We start from the raw sequence: 17,606 nt of genomic DNA, 5'->3' as shown, positions 1-17,606 counted from the left end.
AGGAAACAGCGGTTTGCAGACAGATGGGGAGAGGGAACAGCATGTACAAGGCCCTGAAGCATCTGAGGGCTTCATGTGTCTGGGGATCTATGAATAGTTCTGCATTTTTGGAAGCAGGGGCCAAGTCTGGTGGGAGAAAAAACCAGAGGAGTCAGTAATGAAGAAAGAAAGGATGGCAAGAGAGAAGGATATGCATGATTTGTGGGCACCATATTTATTTTAAGGTGATGGAAGTCTTTTATATGCTGAAGGGAAGGAGCTAATGAAGAAGGAGAGGTTGGGGTTGTGAGAAAGAGGAGGGATGACAGAGAGCTGGGTGCAAAGGATGTGCTGGAAGGGAAAGCACCCTGGGTACAGGAGTCATTCCCGCTGAGGGATGTTTCTGCTCTGAGCCAGGGCAGGGCTTGGAGAGGCAGGGATGAATATGGAGAAGGTAAGTGTATAGCGTTTCTTTCCTCTATGAAAGAGGAAGCTGAGAGTAAGGTGGAGTTGATTGTGGGCTTAAGGACAGTGTTGGGGTTTTAGACTGGCTGCTGAGAGTAGGGACTAACCAGAGACACATAATGGGCTGTGCAAGTTTCCTTGAAGACAAAATGGCATTTGTATACCATAGGGTCATAGGGCACAGAGCCCCAAGCAAGCTGTTGTTCACAGAACATACCACTGGGCAGGCATGTCGATTTCAAGTTAAGTGCTAGGGTTCAGAGGCTCCCTACCCTGTACCTTCTTCCTGTGTCCCTCTTAACCCTACTCATCATGTTAGCATTGCCTAATCCATGGAGTTGTGGGTTTTCTTCTGTGGCATTCAGCATCCTAGGCATAAGAACAGAGGAAGTTGGCCAGGTGTGGTGGCTCACGCCTGTAATCCCAGCACTTTGGGAAGCCAAGGCAGGTGGAACATGAGGTCAGGAGATCGAGACCATCCTGGCTAGCACAGTGAAACTCTGTCTCTACTAAAAATACAAAAAATTAGCTGGGTGTAGTGGAGGGCACCTGTAGTCCCAGCTGCTCGGGAGGCTGAGGCAGGAGAATGGCATGAACCCGGGAGGCGGAGCTTGCAGTGAGCCAAGATCTAGCCACTGTACTCCAGTCTGGGTGACAGAGCGAGACTCTGTCTCAAAAAATAAAAGAACAGAGGAAGTATATGGTCGAGTCGATCCAAGGCTGGGGGCTTATTAAGTGAGTGTGATAAAAAGACAAGGGGTAGGGAGTTGAAGATGCTGGTTAAGAGAATAATTGCAATTGCAAACCAGAGCATGCAAATAACTGGAAGAAAGCAGATCTAGGGCCATGAGTCCTGAGGAGGAGGGAAGAAAATTCAATGAAATAGAAATCACTAGCAGTACTGAGAGCAAGGGTATATATAACATCTAGAAGGACAAATTATAACATGTTACACTAAAATTTAAGACTTCAAATAAAGATGAAAGCATAATCGTTTTTAAAATACATCCCTGTCTTTTATTTCATCAGGTTGCCTACAAAAAAGGTCTCGCTGAACAGCAAGCTCAATTTACGCCTCTGGCCGATCCTCCAGAAATAGAATTTGCCAAGAAAGTAACCAATCAAGTGAGCAAGGTAAGTAAATAGAGCTGGGACATTGCCTCCCTTGAAGACACTGCTTAATAATTTCAACCATCAGAGAGGGTTACTAAAGGTGAGCCTGAAGAGTAAACACAAACACTCAGAGTATTTTTACATATGACCCCCAAAACTTTACAGCAAAAGCAATACATCCATAAACGTCAAGAACTGTGTTAATAAATGTTTACCCAGCTGGACGACTCAGCAATTGATAAATGTGAAAGTCACCTTTTGAAAACAGAAGCCATGTCCTAATGTCACTTGACATTTTCACTTATGACAGTAATACTACAGAGTCACCAAATAACCACACACTTCCGTGAAGAGCTGGTTTAAATTCACAGGGAAGACCTTGTATAGTTGGATCCTATCAGTCAGACTCGGCAAAATAAGAATGTGTCTCAGACATAGCTTAGTTAACAGCAGTGAGCAGTGGACCTCATAACTTTTAAGGCCCTAGCAAACAGCTTAGTCTCCCTATATTTAGGTGGTAAACTAGCTCTGAGGAATGTGGCTCTGATGAGGAATGTGGAGAGACAGATGCTCGGTGGATGAATAGGCCCATGCTAAATTCCTATTTTAAATTGGTCCAAATCAGGCCACTTTCTCCTGGGATACTGCTGCTTTTAAATACTTTATCTTGCCCTCTGTGGAGATGAGTGTTGGTTTGCTCTGTTTGAATTTTGACGAAACCTCAAGATTTTTGTCTTAAGCATTTTCTGGGTAAAGTATCTAGTAGAGAAGGATGAAATGATATGGATGATGATGTCTATTCAGTGATGTTTGTTAGTGTTTGATAATGTAGATTACCTAACTATGTAACTGTGAGCTGTTTAGATAAAGAATCTAGTAAGTATAGTAAACTTTCACTAATAGGAATGCTACCATTCCTGAAATTTTGCCCAAGGCTAAGCAGAAATTAACTTTCGAACTGTACATAAATACATGGTCCACTCAAAGTGTTGATATTGGCCGGGCACGTTGGATCAAGCCTGTAATCCCAGCACTTTGGAAGGCCAAGGTGGGTTGATCACCTGTCAGGAATTCGAGACCAGTCTGGCCAACATGGTGAAACCCATCTCTACTAACGATACTAAAAATTAGCTGGGCGTGGTGGTAGGGGCATGTAATTTCAGCTAATTGGGAGGCTGAGGCAGGAGAATCACTTGAACCTGGGAAGTGGAGATTGAAGTGAGCCGAGATTGCACCATTACAATCCAGCCTGGGCAACAAGTGTGAAACTGTCTCAAAAAGAGTAAAAAAGAAAAAAAAAGAAAGCGTTGATATTGTAAGTAAGATGGGGGAGGACAATTTATCTTTTTGGAAAAAAAATAAAAATGTGTTTTCAAGTGGTCATTTAGAAAGGAAAGGAATCTATTTTCAATTTTTTATTTAAAGTCTATTTTAAAAGATACTTTATTAAGGAAACATTCTTTTGCATTATTTGAGTATGCAGTGGGGATTCTTTTTTTTTTTTTTTTTTTTTTTTTTTTTTTTTTTTTGAGATGGAGTCTCGCTCTGTCACCCAGGCTGGAGTGCAGTGGCCGGATCTCAGCTCACTGCAAGCTCCGCCTCCCGGGTTTACGCCATTCTCCTGCCTCAGCCTCCCGAGTAGCTGGGACTACAGGCGCCCGCCACCTCGCCCGGCTATTTTTTTGTATTTTTTAGTAGAGACGGGGTTTCACCGTGTTAGCCGGGATCGTCTCTCGATCTCCTGACCTCGTGATCCGCCCATCTCGGCCTCCCAAAGTGCTGGGATTACAGGCTTGAGCCACCGCGCCCGGCCACAGTGGGGATTCTTAAAAGTAATTTTTGAAAATCACTTTCAAACACCTCTGTAATCATTCTCTCCACCAATTTAGGCTTGCCGGTTGGTTTAGTGCTGCGCTCTCCAGTACAGTAGCCACTAGCCAAATGTGACTAGGAAGCACCTGAATTTGATCAGTATAAACTGAGTATATAAGTCAGCTTGGGCTTCTACAACAAAATACCATCCATTGAGTGGCTTAAACAATAGACATTTACTTTCTCACAGTTCTGGAGGCTGGGAGTCTAAGATCACGGATTCAGTCCCTGGTGAGAGACCCCTTCCTGGCTTGTAGATAGCTGCCCTCTCATTGTGTCCTCACACACTGGAGACAGAGAACCAGCTCTGATCTCTTCCTCTTCTTCCTCTTCTTATAAGGATGATAATCTCATTATGGGGTTCCCACCCTCATGACCTCACCTAAACTTAATAGCTTCCCAAAGTCCCTTACCTCCAAGTACCATCACATGGTACTTGTGAGTTAGGTCTTCAACATATGAATTTGGGGGGCGGGGACACAGACATTCATCTCATAACACTTAGTGTCCAATATGTGAGAAATAGACACTGGATCTTGAATACTTAATTATGAAAAAAAGAATGTTTAAAATTAATATTTTTATGTTGATTACATGTTGGAATGTTAATTTTCAGATTTACTGGGTTCAGTAAACTATATTATTAAAATTATTTCCCACATGTTTCTTTCTACATTTAAAAATGTGGCTGTAAGAATGACTTGCATTATATATGCATTGGATGGCACCATTCTAGGTGGGCAAGGTGACAATGTTGGGTACTTTGAAAGCATTGCCAGAACAGGCTTTGCCCTGTGGAGTACTAATATGAGCTAAGGGGAGGGTGGCTGTGGAAAAAGGTCACCGGATTTGGCCATAGTGACGTTGTTTATTCCCAGTCTTAACCTAGATTTCTGAGTTCTTAATGACTATTGTGCATCCAAAGTAATAGTTGTGTTGGGGAGAAATGCTTGTGATTGGTAGAAGTCCACCCAACCACAAAGCATCCAACAAAGGAGGCACAGGGCTGCCAAGTGTGACTTACTCTAGTACTGTCTTCCCTCCTCACTCTCAAGATGCGTTGGCCCATGTTGCAACAGCATCATATCCTCTTTCTCCCTAAAATAGGATAAAAATCTCCTTTATCTACCCTAGAACTTAAAGTATAAAAAAAATATTGTTTTGAAAAAACCTCCTTTATGTACTCACTCGCATGCATTTAAACTCAATATCCCCTTGTTGAATCGTGTCTCCCAGATCCATCTGTTGGTGCCAAGGGGCCCTCCTTGGCCCACTGAAGGTTGGCTGAAAAATCAGCTTGCAAAAGGCAGATTAACTGGAGAAACTGCATACAAATTTATTTAATGTGTACACACGGGAGCCTTCAGAATGAAGCCCCAGCTCCCCAGGGGTGCAGAAGCTTATATACCATCTTGAGGCTACAGAAAGACTATGAACTTGGATCCCGGCAAAACAGGTTATGGAGAGTGGGGAGAAGAGGAATTCTGTTGAAGGGCAAGAAATGATTACTAGGGAGAATTCGATGGGTTTGAAGAACATACAATAGTCTGGGGTGAAGTCTGTTGGCCCACAAAGCAAACAATGGTTTATGACAGGAGCCTGTCCAGGTTTGTTGACAGACTTGTCTTCCTTCCTGCACTATAAGTTCAGTTGAAAACTCAGGGAAGTGGTCAGAGGGAATTGTTTTCTTCTGTGGTAGGTCCGGACCTTAGATAGATAAGGAAATTTGAGCCTGTGCTTTGGGAGAGGTAGAGGATTGAGAGATAGGATGGGGGTGGGGGGGTTGACAGGGAAACAATTTTTCTTCTTAGTGGGTCTATCTGGTCTTTATGTAGAAAGAAGTCTCTTCTAGCTTCCATTAATCTCTAAGGGCCTTTAATTCAAAATACTCATTATACTAGGGAGCCATATTTTGGGGTGGAGTTCTCTGTGCATCCTCACATCCTTTTCTTACAGCTCCCAGTTCAGATGGTAATGATTGCATATCTGCAGTGATTTCACTAATGTTAAGTTCCATTTGCCATCCTTCCTTACTATACCTGTCAGAATCAATTCTCTCACCTTTGTCTTTGGCCAAAACCATCAGCTACATGCTTCCTTCTGTCTCAGCTGTATTTTGTAGCTCTAACATAGATGAACAGGCAGAGTTGTTCGTGGAAACAGGCCTTCCAGGCGGGGAAACTATGCACACCATGACCAGCTGAAAGTGGAGCCCTGAATGCAACACTGGGAAGTCCCTTTAGTTTCTCTGTACCTGCCTCTCTGCTCCCTTCCAGATCCACAAAAGAAAAAATATGAGATCTTGGGCTGGAATTTCCCACTGATACCAACTGGAGCCTCAATTTTTTAAGAAAATAATCTTTCAGTAACATAATGTTATACAGCATGAAGATACCAGGCCCTGGTCCTCTAAAACCATGGAGATTCTTCTATCACATAGAATTGGGAAGATTTCCATTGATTTCACCAGAAGAGATTTGATTGAGTCAAACAGGCAGTGTTAGGACCACTGTGGGCAATAAAAATACAAGCTGGGTTCTTTATACCTTTTCTTCAGGGATAACTTTTCTATGAATGGAACCATCAGGAGCCCTAGTGCTTAGCTACTCACAGAAAAAGAGAAGGGTAATTAACTGGCTTCATATTCCTTTCCATTTGATAACCACATAAAAATTACAGATTCAGATGTTGAAAGTACATAATGAAGCCATGTGTTTAAGCAAGACACCAGGGTACCCAGTTTATGGCCCCATGGAAGTCCCCTCAGCTGACCTCTGAGGAGAAGGGAAACAATCTTACTATATCTATGGACACATGGTCACCCTCTTACCCAGAGAAGGTGTCCCAGAGCTTGTAATTGGCCCGACATACTTTCCTCTGTTAAACAAACCAAAAAAATTCTAGAGAAGTTAAACTGACTCTTTCTTCCAAGTTTCCATTGGTCAACCGCAAACACAACACAGTTTGGAGAGAAAGGTTTCCCCCTAACCTTTCTCTCCAACTCTGTTGTGTTTGGATGTTGGGAAGGTTGAATGTTGGACCCCGACATGAGTAACCCGTCTCCATGTATTGTACAAAAGCTCTGGCCTCACTCTCAGACTTGCAGAGTGAGACCCCTTGGCTGGGAGAGAGGTATGTGTCCCTGTGGGACCCTCTCTCTATGTGCCCCCACAGGGACACATACCTCTCTCTTCCTCTCATTCCTCCACCTATGGACCCTTGTTCTTTCAACTTCTCTCCTACCCACAAATGAGACAGAAGGCCATAACTTCCTAAGTAGCCAACAAGCTCCAGCCTTCTCCTGTGTCATGAAAATCTTCCCAGACTTGGCAGTGCTCAGGAGCGGATTGTGAGAGTTCCAGCGCCACCCTGACCCATTTCAGCTCCTGAATAGGAAGAAATAACATGTTGTAGTTCATGAAGATTTAGAAGGAAGGAAGGACTTTAGATGAGGGGGTTGAGTGAACTTACACTCTTGTTTTGCATCTTCTTGAAAACCAGACGTCTATCTCTCACTGTGAGAATCTCCTGCTCAATTATCCTTAACAAATCTACATATGCAATGCCTGTTTCCTGATAAATGCCCAACATTTAGACCTCATTAAGAATATCTGCTATCTTCTTGGCCTGGTGCGGTGGCTCATGCCTGTAATCCCAGGACTTTGGGAGGCCAAGGCGGGTGGATCACCTGAGGTCAGGAGTTCAAGACCAGCCTCAACATGGAGAAACCCCCTCTCTACTAAAAATACAAAAAATTAGCCGGGCGTGGTGGTGCATGCCTGTAATCCCAGCTACTCAGGAGGCTGAGGCAGGAGAATTGCTTAAACCTGGGAGGCGGAAGTGGCGGTGAGCCGAGATCGTACCATTGCACTCCAGCCTGGGCAACAAGAGCGAAACTCTGTCTCAAAAAAATAAAAAAGAAAAGAAAAAAGAATATCTGCTACCTTCTCAACTTTAAATTATATTTCAAAGTTCTCTGGATCTCAGTTTTGGGGATCAGGCCCAATTGCCCCTTCCCAATCCTAAGGTTTTTCTCCTTTGACAACAAGCAGGAGGTAGGGTCATGTCCCTCCAAAAAATGATACATTAGGAGATCCTAACCTGAGGTATGTGTACATCAAGAACCTCTGAAGTTACATTGTGAGCATTTTATAGCTTTCTCAATTTCTTGAAGAGGTCTGTCTTCAAAAAAAGATTAGAAACATTTCTATAAGTAGTCTTTGCAAATCCAAAAATCAATGTTATTGACTTATGTTCTTTAAATCTTCAAAAAGGAGTGCAGCAGGTCAATGAATCAGCAGTATAACACAAATCTTACCTCAGCAAAGATTTCCATTGAAGAATTGTTCCCTCCCCGCACATACAATTTTCTTTCTTACAGAATTTCTTTCTGTTATGATGATGACAATAGTAATAGCTATTATTATTACTACAGTTGTTATACCCTATATTTGCTTAGCACTGTGGGGTTTACAAAGCACTCTTCAGCGAATGATCTTATTAAACTTCCCAGCAGACTTCTCTGTAAATATTATTGCCAGCACTTGTGGCTGAGAAAACAATCAAACATTTGGTCAAGACAAAGTCAAATCTTGGTCCCAGAGATCGAACCCACGCCCAGGACTCTAAAATTTATGCTGCGAAAACCAGTTGGCTATTTATTTGCATATTAACCTTTTGAGAAGAAAGGAAATCAAGCATTTGAGTGAGGGCTAAGCTTCCTTTAACCCACGCTTGTTGACTCTGCACATCACTTACCTTTAGTTCTTCTGGTAAAGGTGTACCAGAAAGACACTTTCTTTTTCCTTAAAGGGTATGATGGGGATATAGGCATATGCCAGTGCCTTGAGGCCGGTTAGTTATGCCTGTGAACACATTTTTATAAGCCATGGACGGAGAAATGCTCTAACTCAGCTTGGGCTCTAGCTCATGGACCCAGGTTTGGGGTTGGCTTGGTTAATTCTGTTCCAAGAACACGTAAGCCAAGGTATTTCAAGACCACATATCATGGTCTCAGTTTAGTGTAGTTGAACAAACATTTATAATGTAACTTTTGCATGCTACATTTTGTATCGGGTTCTGAGGATATGAAAGTGAAGAAAACATACCATGTCTCTCTTCCAGGAGCTTACAGCCTGGGATTCAGATGCAGTGGGATTTGGGAGTCAGATGGGGCAATAATTCAATTTTTGAATTACTTTCCAGTTCCTATTAAATTTAACTCTGAACTCAAAGGTCTATTCATTAGCCTGCAGGTTGAATTTTATTGCGGTTGTTTCTTTCTGGATAACTAGGAGTTTTGGTAAAGCTTAGAAATTAATGGCTAAGTTAATTTGGCATAGAAATCTCAGGTTGATATGTTGTATTGTAACTCTGAAATATAAATAGAGGATGACTGCTGACTCTATTTCTTTAAATATCAGGGGACATCTGCAACTTCTGAACGAATGAAGTCCCCAAACTCAGCAAGGGGAGGGGGCGTTAGTACCCTCTTTCTCCATTCTCTATCCCCATCACCCAACTTTCTGGTTGGGTAAATTGACACTACATTGGAAGATTTTTTTTTTAAAGGCATTTATTAAGGACCTAAGAATGGCTTGCTGAAGATATTTTTAAAGTTAATCATTATTCCTTAATTTGCTGTCTTATTTGTCAATTCATGAGTTATGCTTGTCTTATTTTCTTTTTATTTTTTCTAGCAAAAATACAAAGAAGACTATGAAAATAAAATCAAAGGCAAATGGAGTGAGACACCTTGCTTTGAAGTTGCAAACGCCAGAATGAATGCTGATAACATCAGTACAGTAAGTGGGAAGGGATGGCCGATCAGTCTGTCGTCCTGGGAGGGAGACCCCTTTCCTTAGTGACTTCTAGCCACCTGCCCTACCTGAAGGGTTGCAGGACACTGAGGCCCCTCTTCTTGGGACAAGACCTGGTGTAGAGTTCCTGTTAGGAAAAAAATTTCACAAACTCTCTTTCCTTTTGAGAAATGTTATTTGGCCAAATACCATTATTTCTACCTCAATTTTTACAACACATTACGGTGAGACCCCCTTACCGAATGCAAAGTGCGGTTAGTACAAGTTAAAGGGATCCTTTTTAATTATTCTTTGCCTGAGGAGCCAAACTGTACAGTTATGAAATTGATTAATTTAGTATCTCCTCCCTGGAAAACATGTCTATTGTTTTTCTTTTCTTTTAAGTTTCCTGCTCCTGGCCCTTAAGAGCTCTTTCTTGGTAGCCAAGAAAAGCCTTACTAATTCTGTTTTTAGCCTATTTTAATTGTTCTAAATCTCTGTTAAGTTGCTAATCATTTTTGCAATGGTACCACATTCTCTAATTGTAATCTGACCAGCCTAAACCAAGGACTGGGTGGCTTTGTGTAACTTTTCCAAATCCCTGTGTCTTCTCATGGAAATTCTTGCATAGTTCATTTCTACAGCAGTTCTTCACCTTGTCTAATGTCTTACAGAGGAAATACCAGGAAGATTTTGAAAACATGAAAGACCAGATCTACTTCATGCAGACTGAAACACCGGAGTATAAAATGAATAAAAAAGCTGGTGTGGCAGCTAGCAAGGTACAAGGAAACCATCCCATTTATCTTGATGGTTTGAGTGTGGGTGGATTTCTTATAACTTTGGCTCTTGCATATAATTAGTAAAAAAAGGGGAGGGGTGGTTCTTGGGGGAGCTATCAGGGTTGAGACCAGTGGATGTGAGGCATTTGAAAAAGAGTAGAATTGAAACAACAAGAACAACAACAAAAGTACTTTGGAATTATAATGGAGCTATTAAAAATGTTTTGCCATGTATGAGCATTAATAACATCGAATTACCATCTTCAGTATTTCCTAGAGTAATTTATTATTTGCCTGAGGAACCAAACTGTACATTTATCAATTTGATTTAGTGTCTTCTCACTGGAAGGACCTTTTGCTGTTTAGAAGGAGAAAGATTGTAATCTTAGAGAGCAGGACTTCCCCCAGGAAGAGGCAATCGGCGGCCTTATACGAAGATAAGCAATCATACATGCAGCATTATCATTATTTATCTTATTTTCCCACTGACTATGGAAAACCTGGTCGCAGGTTCATCAATCCATGGATATTTCCATATGCTCTATTGAGTGAGTTTGGTGAATGACCTGGGTCCTTGGCATTCTGAAGCACGATGGTCACTAAAGAGAGCAAAAACATCAAAGCCAAACACACTTGGTTCTAATCCTGGCCTTGGCTGTGCCGGAGGAAGCAGGATTACATCACTTAGAAGGCTATTACAGCATCCACGTGTAAGACAGTGGTGTTTTGGACCAGGAGGGTAGCAGGGCAGGTGATGAGAAGTATTTTGAAAGCACAGCTGACTTGATTTGCCGATGGATTGGATGACACGGGTTTTGGTCTAAGCAGTTAGATGAATGGTGTTTCCCTTTATTGAGACAGGGAAGACTATGGAAGAAGTTGGTAATTTTTCTGAAGGACAGACAGGAGCTCATCTTCAGATATGGTAGATTTGAGATGCCTTTTAGACATCCACATGGAAGTATCAGTGATCATTTGACTACATGAGCCTGAAGTTTCAGGGGAGATATAAGGAAAGTTGTATAAACTGGGGTGTCATCAGCGTACAGAGACTGTTTCATGCCATGAGTCTGGAGAGCATTAAGGGAGTAAGTGTAAACAGAAAACTTTAGGGGCTGAACTCTGGGGTCCTTCCATGGGAACATATATGTGAGATGAGGGAGAAGCAAAATCAGGAGAGGGCAATGCGTTGGGAAGCAAGTGAAGGGGGAAGGGAGTCATCAACTGCGTCAAATGTCTCTGAAATGGATTTACCAATGTCTGGTCTCTGGTGACCTCAACAAGAGCAATTTGGTGGAGTCTGCTTGGAGAAGATTCATGAGTGAATGAAAAGAGGGAAATTGAAGCTAGAAGTATATTCAACTCTTTCTAAGTATTTTCCTGGTAAGAAAAGAAGAAAATGGGCAAGTAGCTGATGAAAAACTGAGTGAAGTGGGACTTTTTAAGATACGAAACAAAAACATCATGTTGATGGAAATAATCCAGTAGAGAGGGAAGATTTGGTGATGCTGGAATGGGGAAGAATGTCTGGAGTGATATCCTAGAGTATGTGGAAGGAGAAGAGATCTGGTGCTCAAGAGGAGGGGATGGCTTTGCCACAAGCCCTGACAGTTCTGTATAACAGGGGAGAAGGCTGCGTATCCCAGATGTGGGTTCAGTTTGTGAGTCTGCTTTCTGGTTGTTTCCATTTTTCAAGGAAACAGATAATTCTCTAAGATGAAAAGTGATCTGAGTCTCTCGTTCCTGCGGCATACCCTTGTGAAGCTCTGTGGAGGTTGGGGGGTGGATGCCTCTGTACTTCCCTTGAGTATCTCTTGTCTTTGATACCAGATTGCCTTTGTTTTCTGAGGTTCGTAAGTGGTAGATTTATCTAGGATTCCTTGAACTTCTGTGGTTGTATTGCCTGAATAAAGGGCTTACACTAAGGATCATGGTGGGAACCAGGATCAGTTTCTTGTTCTAATCCCTGTGGACAGGCTCCTGATAGGGGCTTGTGAACCCTGCCTTCCCTATTCTCCCCCAGCACCCCTCAACGTGCTGCTTCTGCCATAGCTGGAATTAAAGGTGCAAATAGGAAGAGCGGAAGGAAAAGCAAGGCTCTTTCTCCCTGCTCCTTCCTCCTCCTCCTCCTTGTAAATTGAATACATGTGTGCTCCACGCACAGTTGCAGGTGAGGCTTAAAAGGGTGGATTGGTGGTACTTCCAGCTTCCTTTCTTTAGGAGCTGTTGGCAGATAGGTAGCTGGGGGTTAAGAGCTGAGTGAAGGTTCTACAGCAGCAGGTATCTGGGACATCTTGCACGGTGACTATTTGGATTTCTTTCTCTCTCCTATTATTTCTGTGTCTCTCTCTTTGAGGGCAAGGACCATGTATTCTTTCTTATATTCTGTCCCCAAGCCAGACACAGAATTGACACCCTATGGATAATTTTGAATGAATAAATGAATGGGAAGAAAAAGCATCCTGGAAATGTATGCAGTTTCTCTGCTGCTCTTATGCGTTACTATGAGTATTTTGTTTATAACATGTCAAGCTGCCATTTTTAATTGATTTGTGGAAGTATGTCATATCCATAATAGAGATGGGGACAAAAATAACCCATAGAGTTACTTCATCATTTTATTTCACTCCTACAGGTAAAATACAAAGAAGACTATGAAAAGAATAAAGGAAAAGCAGATTATAATGTGCTTCCTGCTTCAGAGAACCCACTGCTTAGGCAGCTGAAGGCGGCAGGAGATGCCCTAAGTGATGTAAGTATATTTTTGTCAAAACGTGTTTTTAAACCTTAGCTGCAAAAGAGATGAAAATTTTCTCCTTTAATGACTAAATGCATATATAACTTTGCAAATAACGTTAAGGTTATGGAGTGGTAGGTTCATTGGAACTATAACCACAGAAAGGCATAGTACAATGTGCCTTAATGTTTGTGGTTCTGTGGGGTTAATTCAATGGGCAGGGAAATTCTCATTTGCTTATGAGCTCTGGGCACCTGGGCCTGCATATGGATGTGCTGCTTATGAGCTCCGGCACCTGGGCCTCCACATTGCAGATGTGCTGTGATTTTAACAGAAGCAAGAAACTTTCAAAGATAGATCTTGGCCCCAGAAACCATCATTTGCCAACAACAGAACTTAAAAGATGGCCCCCTAAGTCTTCACAGGACTTTGTAATTGTGCAGTTATTAAGAGCCCAACTAAGCTGTTCAATCTGAAGCATATTAGGCAAATGAGACTGGGCTTGGGATTAAAAGACTAACAGCCTGAGAGAGAAAGAAAGAGATTGAATATGTGATGATTTGAGTTTATCTCTTATGGTTAGGTTTGCATTAAGCTTTCCTAACATTTGTGGATTTTATGTAGCTGTCTGTGTGGGTTAGTTATCTTTTCTTTGTCCCTTGAACTAAGCAGCATAGGAAATATGTGTGTGTGGTTGGGGAGCGGGTGAGGGAAAGTGGCAAGTGAGGGGGTATAAATAGATCTGTCCAAATAGCTCTGCTGGGAAATCAATGCAAAGCACGTTTGCTTTCTTTTAAAAAACCACTTTATTTCAGTCAGTTTTTGGGTACAGGTGGTTTTTGGTTACGTGGAAAAGTTCTTTAGTGTTGATTGCTGAGATTTTGGTGCACCCATCACCTAAGCAGTGACACCTGAGACACTATCACGTGGTCTTTTCTCCCTCACTCCCACCCCAACATTCCACTCAAGTTCCCAAAGTCCATTATATCATTCTTCTGCCTTTGTGTCCTCATAGCTTAGCTCCCACTTTTAACTGAGAACAGATGATATTTGGTTTTTCATTCCTGAGTTACTTCATTTAGAATAATGGCCTCTAGCTCCATTCAAGTTGCTTCAAAAGACATTATTTCATTCTTTTTTATGGCTGAGTAGCATTCCATGCTGTATATACACCACATTTTCTTTATCTGTTGGTTGATGGGCCCTTAGGTTTATAGCAGCACAATTGCGAATCATGCTGCTATAAACATGCTTGTGCATGTCTCTTTTTCATATGATTTCTTTTCCTTTGGGTAGATATCCAGTAGTGGGATTGCTGGATTGAATGGTAGTTCTATTTTCAGTTCTTTAGGGAATCTCCATACTGTTTTCCACCGTGGCTGTACTAATTTACGTTCCCACCGTAGTGTAAAAGCAGTTTAAAGCAGTTTTGCTCTCTAAGTGAAAAACATCCTTATTAAACATCTAAAAGACCAAGTTCCAATCTCCGTTGTTGATAAAGACAGGAATATAAAAATATTAAATGTGAATAGCATCATTTACATTTTGAAAAAAGTGACAATAATCTGCTTTATCAGCCACATATTTAAAACTAATCATTGCTTCTTGTTGTTCAAGCTAAAGGTAAATCCTGGCAGAGAAGAAGAGTTAGTAATAACTCATAGTACCAGTTCGTGTGTGTGTGTGTGTGTGTGTGTGTGTGTGTGTGTGTGTGTGTATATATATAATCTTACTTTGAAGGCTAATTGTGTAATAAGAGATTTTTTATAGGTATAGGAGAAAGAGAGATTGTATTTCTCACCTTACATAACTTTTTCATGGAGGTTTGTTTTAAAAAATTAAACAACTTGCAACTGCTCAAAACCTCCGTGTTTGCTGTGGTACTAGCCGTGAGGAAAGAGCTTGAGACAGAGAGGGCAGCAGTTCAGAAATACACAAGAATCTCTGCTACTCGGGGGGCGTGGTCAGAGGTGGCATATTGGTTTCTTAGTTTTTTGAGTTTGGAATGTACGAAACTTAGGCTTTATAATAATTGCTAATAGAACAGTCTTATAATTCATGACACTGTGTGTTCAATTGTCAGGTTTTTTTCTTTTTGTTTTGTTTTGAGACGGAGTCTCGCATTGTCGCCCGAGCTGGAGTGCAGTGGCGCCATCTCGGCTCACTGCAACCTCCGCTTCCCGGGTTCAAGCGATTCTTCTGCCTCAGCCTCCCGAGTAGCTGGGACTACAGGTGCATGACACCAAGACAAGGTAATTTTTTGTATTTTTAGTAGAGAGAGGGTTTCGCTTTGTTGGCTAGGCTTGTCTCAAACTCCTAACCTCGTGATCCCCCCGTCTCAGCCTCCCAAAGTACTGGGATTACAGGCGTGAGCCACGGTGCCCGGCCTCGATTGTCAGTTTTTAAGACAGTTGACAGGCGATATCTCTTCTTCATCTTTTGTTTAGTGTTAGAAAATGTAAGTGTTATAATCAGTGTGGGAGTGACAGCAATCTACTTTAACTGATTTTTTTTCTTCGACAGAAACTATACAAGGAAAACTATGAAAAGACAAAGGCAAAGAGCATAAATTACTGCGAGACCCCCAAATTCAAGCTCGATACCGTTCTGCAGAACTTCAGCAGTGATGTGAGCAATCTTACTGTCACTCCTTCTGTTAAAAAACAGAACCCATTTTTTCACCAATTAATAAATGAAATATGTTTTATCTTGCAGAAGAAATATAAAGATTCCTACTTAAAAAATATTTTGGGACATTATGTAGGCAGCTTCGAGGATCCCTACCATTCACACTGCATGAGAGTCACAGCTCAAAACAGTGATGTAAGTTCTAAGATGAGTGTTTGACTTTCCAAATAACATTTTTCTTAGGGCATGAATACAATGGCTGCATCTTATGCCTGATTTCTTCTCCTCGTAGAAAAACTACAAAGCAGAATATGAAGAAGACAGAGGCAAAGGCTTCTTCCCTCAGACCATAACTCAAGAATATGAAGCAATTAAGAAACTAGATCAGTGTAAAGATGTAAGTGTGTAGTCTGAACTTTGAATGTGACTGCCTTCCATAGCATCTAGTGGTCAGGATATGTTTAAAATGTCGACACCTTTTCAAATAAAATAAAATTTATTTATAAATAAATAAAATAAAATTTATTTTCAACTAAATAAATTTCATTTCATTGCGAGAAATGAAATCCGTTTTGTAGTAAACATCCTGTTTTCCCCTTGTTGGCATCGCTACATTTTAAAAGGTAATTCTAGCTCATTTTCCCAAAGAAGAGTTATCAGCAACCTGAAGATACAGGAAAGTTTCTCATACGGGTGTAAGAGCACTTCTCAAACTACAGTCTAGCTAGAAAAAAAATATTTTATTAACTACAAGTTGCTTTGCTTTGTGGTGCATGAGGTTCTATTTGCTTGGCCTATGGGCCACCTTGGATCTGATAGGTGATACTGCTAAACCAAATGCCTTTGCTTCCCCACAGCACACCTACAAAGTCCATCCAGATAAGACAAAATTCACCCAAGTTACCGACTCTCCTGTTCTGCTACAAGCTCAAGTCAATTCCAAACAACTGAGTGATGTAAGTTCCTCTAACTACCCAGGACACCCAATTATGAGGGATAACATTTCATAACTCTATACGTAAAATCCAATGACTTATCAAGTTTATCCAAAAGGCTGAGTAAGTATTAGCAAGTTTAAACAGTATATATTTGTATAAACACATATTTCTGCATCTTCTTGGGTGGATAACATTTACCGTGAAACAATTCTGTGAAGGAAACAAACGTAGCTGAAAGCTATGAAAAGAATGTGAGTTCTAGAGTCAGACAAAACTGCCTTCAAATGTTAGCTCTGTCATTGATGTCTGGGTGGCCGAAGATTTAACACCCCTCAGCCTGATATTTCTCTTTTATAATTTGTGGCTGTTTTGAAGAGTCAGTGAGGGAAGAAATGTGCACTGCACATACTCTGGCCAACAGCAGGTATTCAGTACATGAGCTTCTCTCTCCCTAGTAAGTTTCTGGAAATTGGGATCTCTGAGACAAATTTTATTATATGAGCTTTAAGTGTGGATTTCCAAAGTTGTGTTGAACTAAAAAAAATAAAAGTAACCTCAGTAGATTTATCGCCAGAAATGAAGGCTCCAATTAGAGCATCAAAAGCCCTGATGTCTGTGAGAGGACTCTTAATCAGATGAAAGGAAAGTGGCTCTGGTACTTGAGCACTGACAGTGACAAGAGAGACAGGGCGGGGCCCCTCTCAGAACCTACAGGGTCAATTGTGCTACGCAGAGAGGGGAACACGTTTGACAGAGCCACCTCATTCCCTTAGGGTCCTACCATGGTGACAGATGTGATAATAGCTGTCAAGTGTCCCGCACACAGGTTCAGTAATGCAGGTGGCCTACCCAAGCTCTAGATGTCTCTTCTGATCTCAACGGTGCTGACATTTACTTTACAAAATGTACCACACAAGAATTTTTGTATTCTGGAACAATTATTCTGAACTAATTGGTTTTCTCTCTCTCTCTCTCTCTGTCATAGTTAAATTACAAAGCAAAACATGAAAGTGAAAAGTTCAAGTGCCATATCCCTCCTGATACTCCTGCTCTTATCCAGCACAAAGTCAATGCCTATAACCTGAGTGATGTAAGTTCCTCATGCCCTGTACCATGTGATGTAATGACAACCTGTGCTTTTATTTTTGAACTGCTTCATTACAATTCAATGAGTGGATTAATGTTAAAAATGGGAAGACCTGTTAACATTTGTGTCATGTTCTTATGCCTCTGCCAAAATAACTCAATTCACCTTACAAAATGTGTGTAGCAATCTTAAAGTAGTTTCATGCAA

General features: G+C 41.3%; 1 protein-coding gene across 50 annotated transcripts in view; it reads left to right on the top strand.

Moving 5' to 3' along the window:
* NEB (nebulin) overlaps positions 1–17,606 on the top strand; it is a 225,846-nt gene that overhangs the window by 16,186 nt on the left and 192,054 nt on the right. For all 50 annotated transcript variants that reach the window (XM_077956975.1, XM_077956985.1, XM_077956984.1 and 47 more), the window contains exons 10-18: positions 1,474–1,578; positions 9,129–9,233; positions 9,902–10,009; positions 12,645–12,761; positions 15,270–15,374; positions 15,462–15,569; positions 15,667–15,771; positions 16,232–16,330; positions 17,298–17,402. In XM_077956975.1, coding sequence (XP_077813101.1) covers positions 1,474–1,578; positions 9,129–9,233; positions 9,902–10,009; positions 12,645–12,761; positions 15,270–15,374; positions 15,462–15,569; positions 15,667–15,771; positions 16,232–16,330; positions 17,298–17,402 — 957 coding nt within the window. The remainder of the gene's footprint in view (positions 1–1,473; positions 1,579–9,128; positions 9,234–9,901; positions 10,010–12,644; positions 12,762–15,269; positions 15,375–15,461; positions 15,570–15,666; positions 15,772–16,231; positions 16,331–17,297; positions 17,403–17,606) is intronic.

The sequence above is a fragment of the Macaca mulatta genome, chromosome 12 (assembly GCF_049350105.2).
Source record: "Macaca mulatta isolate MMU2019108-1 chromosome 12, T2T-MMU8v2.0, whole genome shotgun sequence".
NCBI classification, from domain to species: Eukaryota; Metazoa; Chordata; class Mammalia; order Primates; family Cercopithecidae; genus Macaca; species Macaca mulatta.
This window is presented reverse-complemented; position numbering and strand designations above follow the sequence as displayed.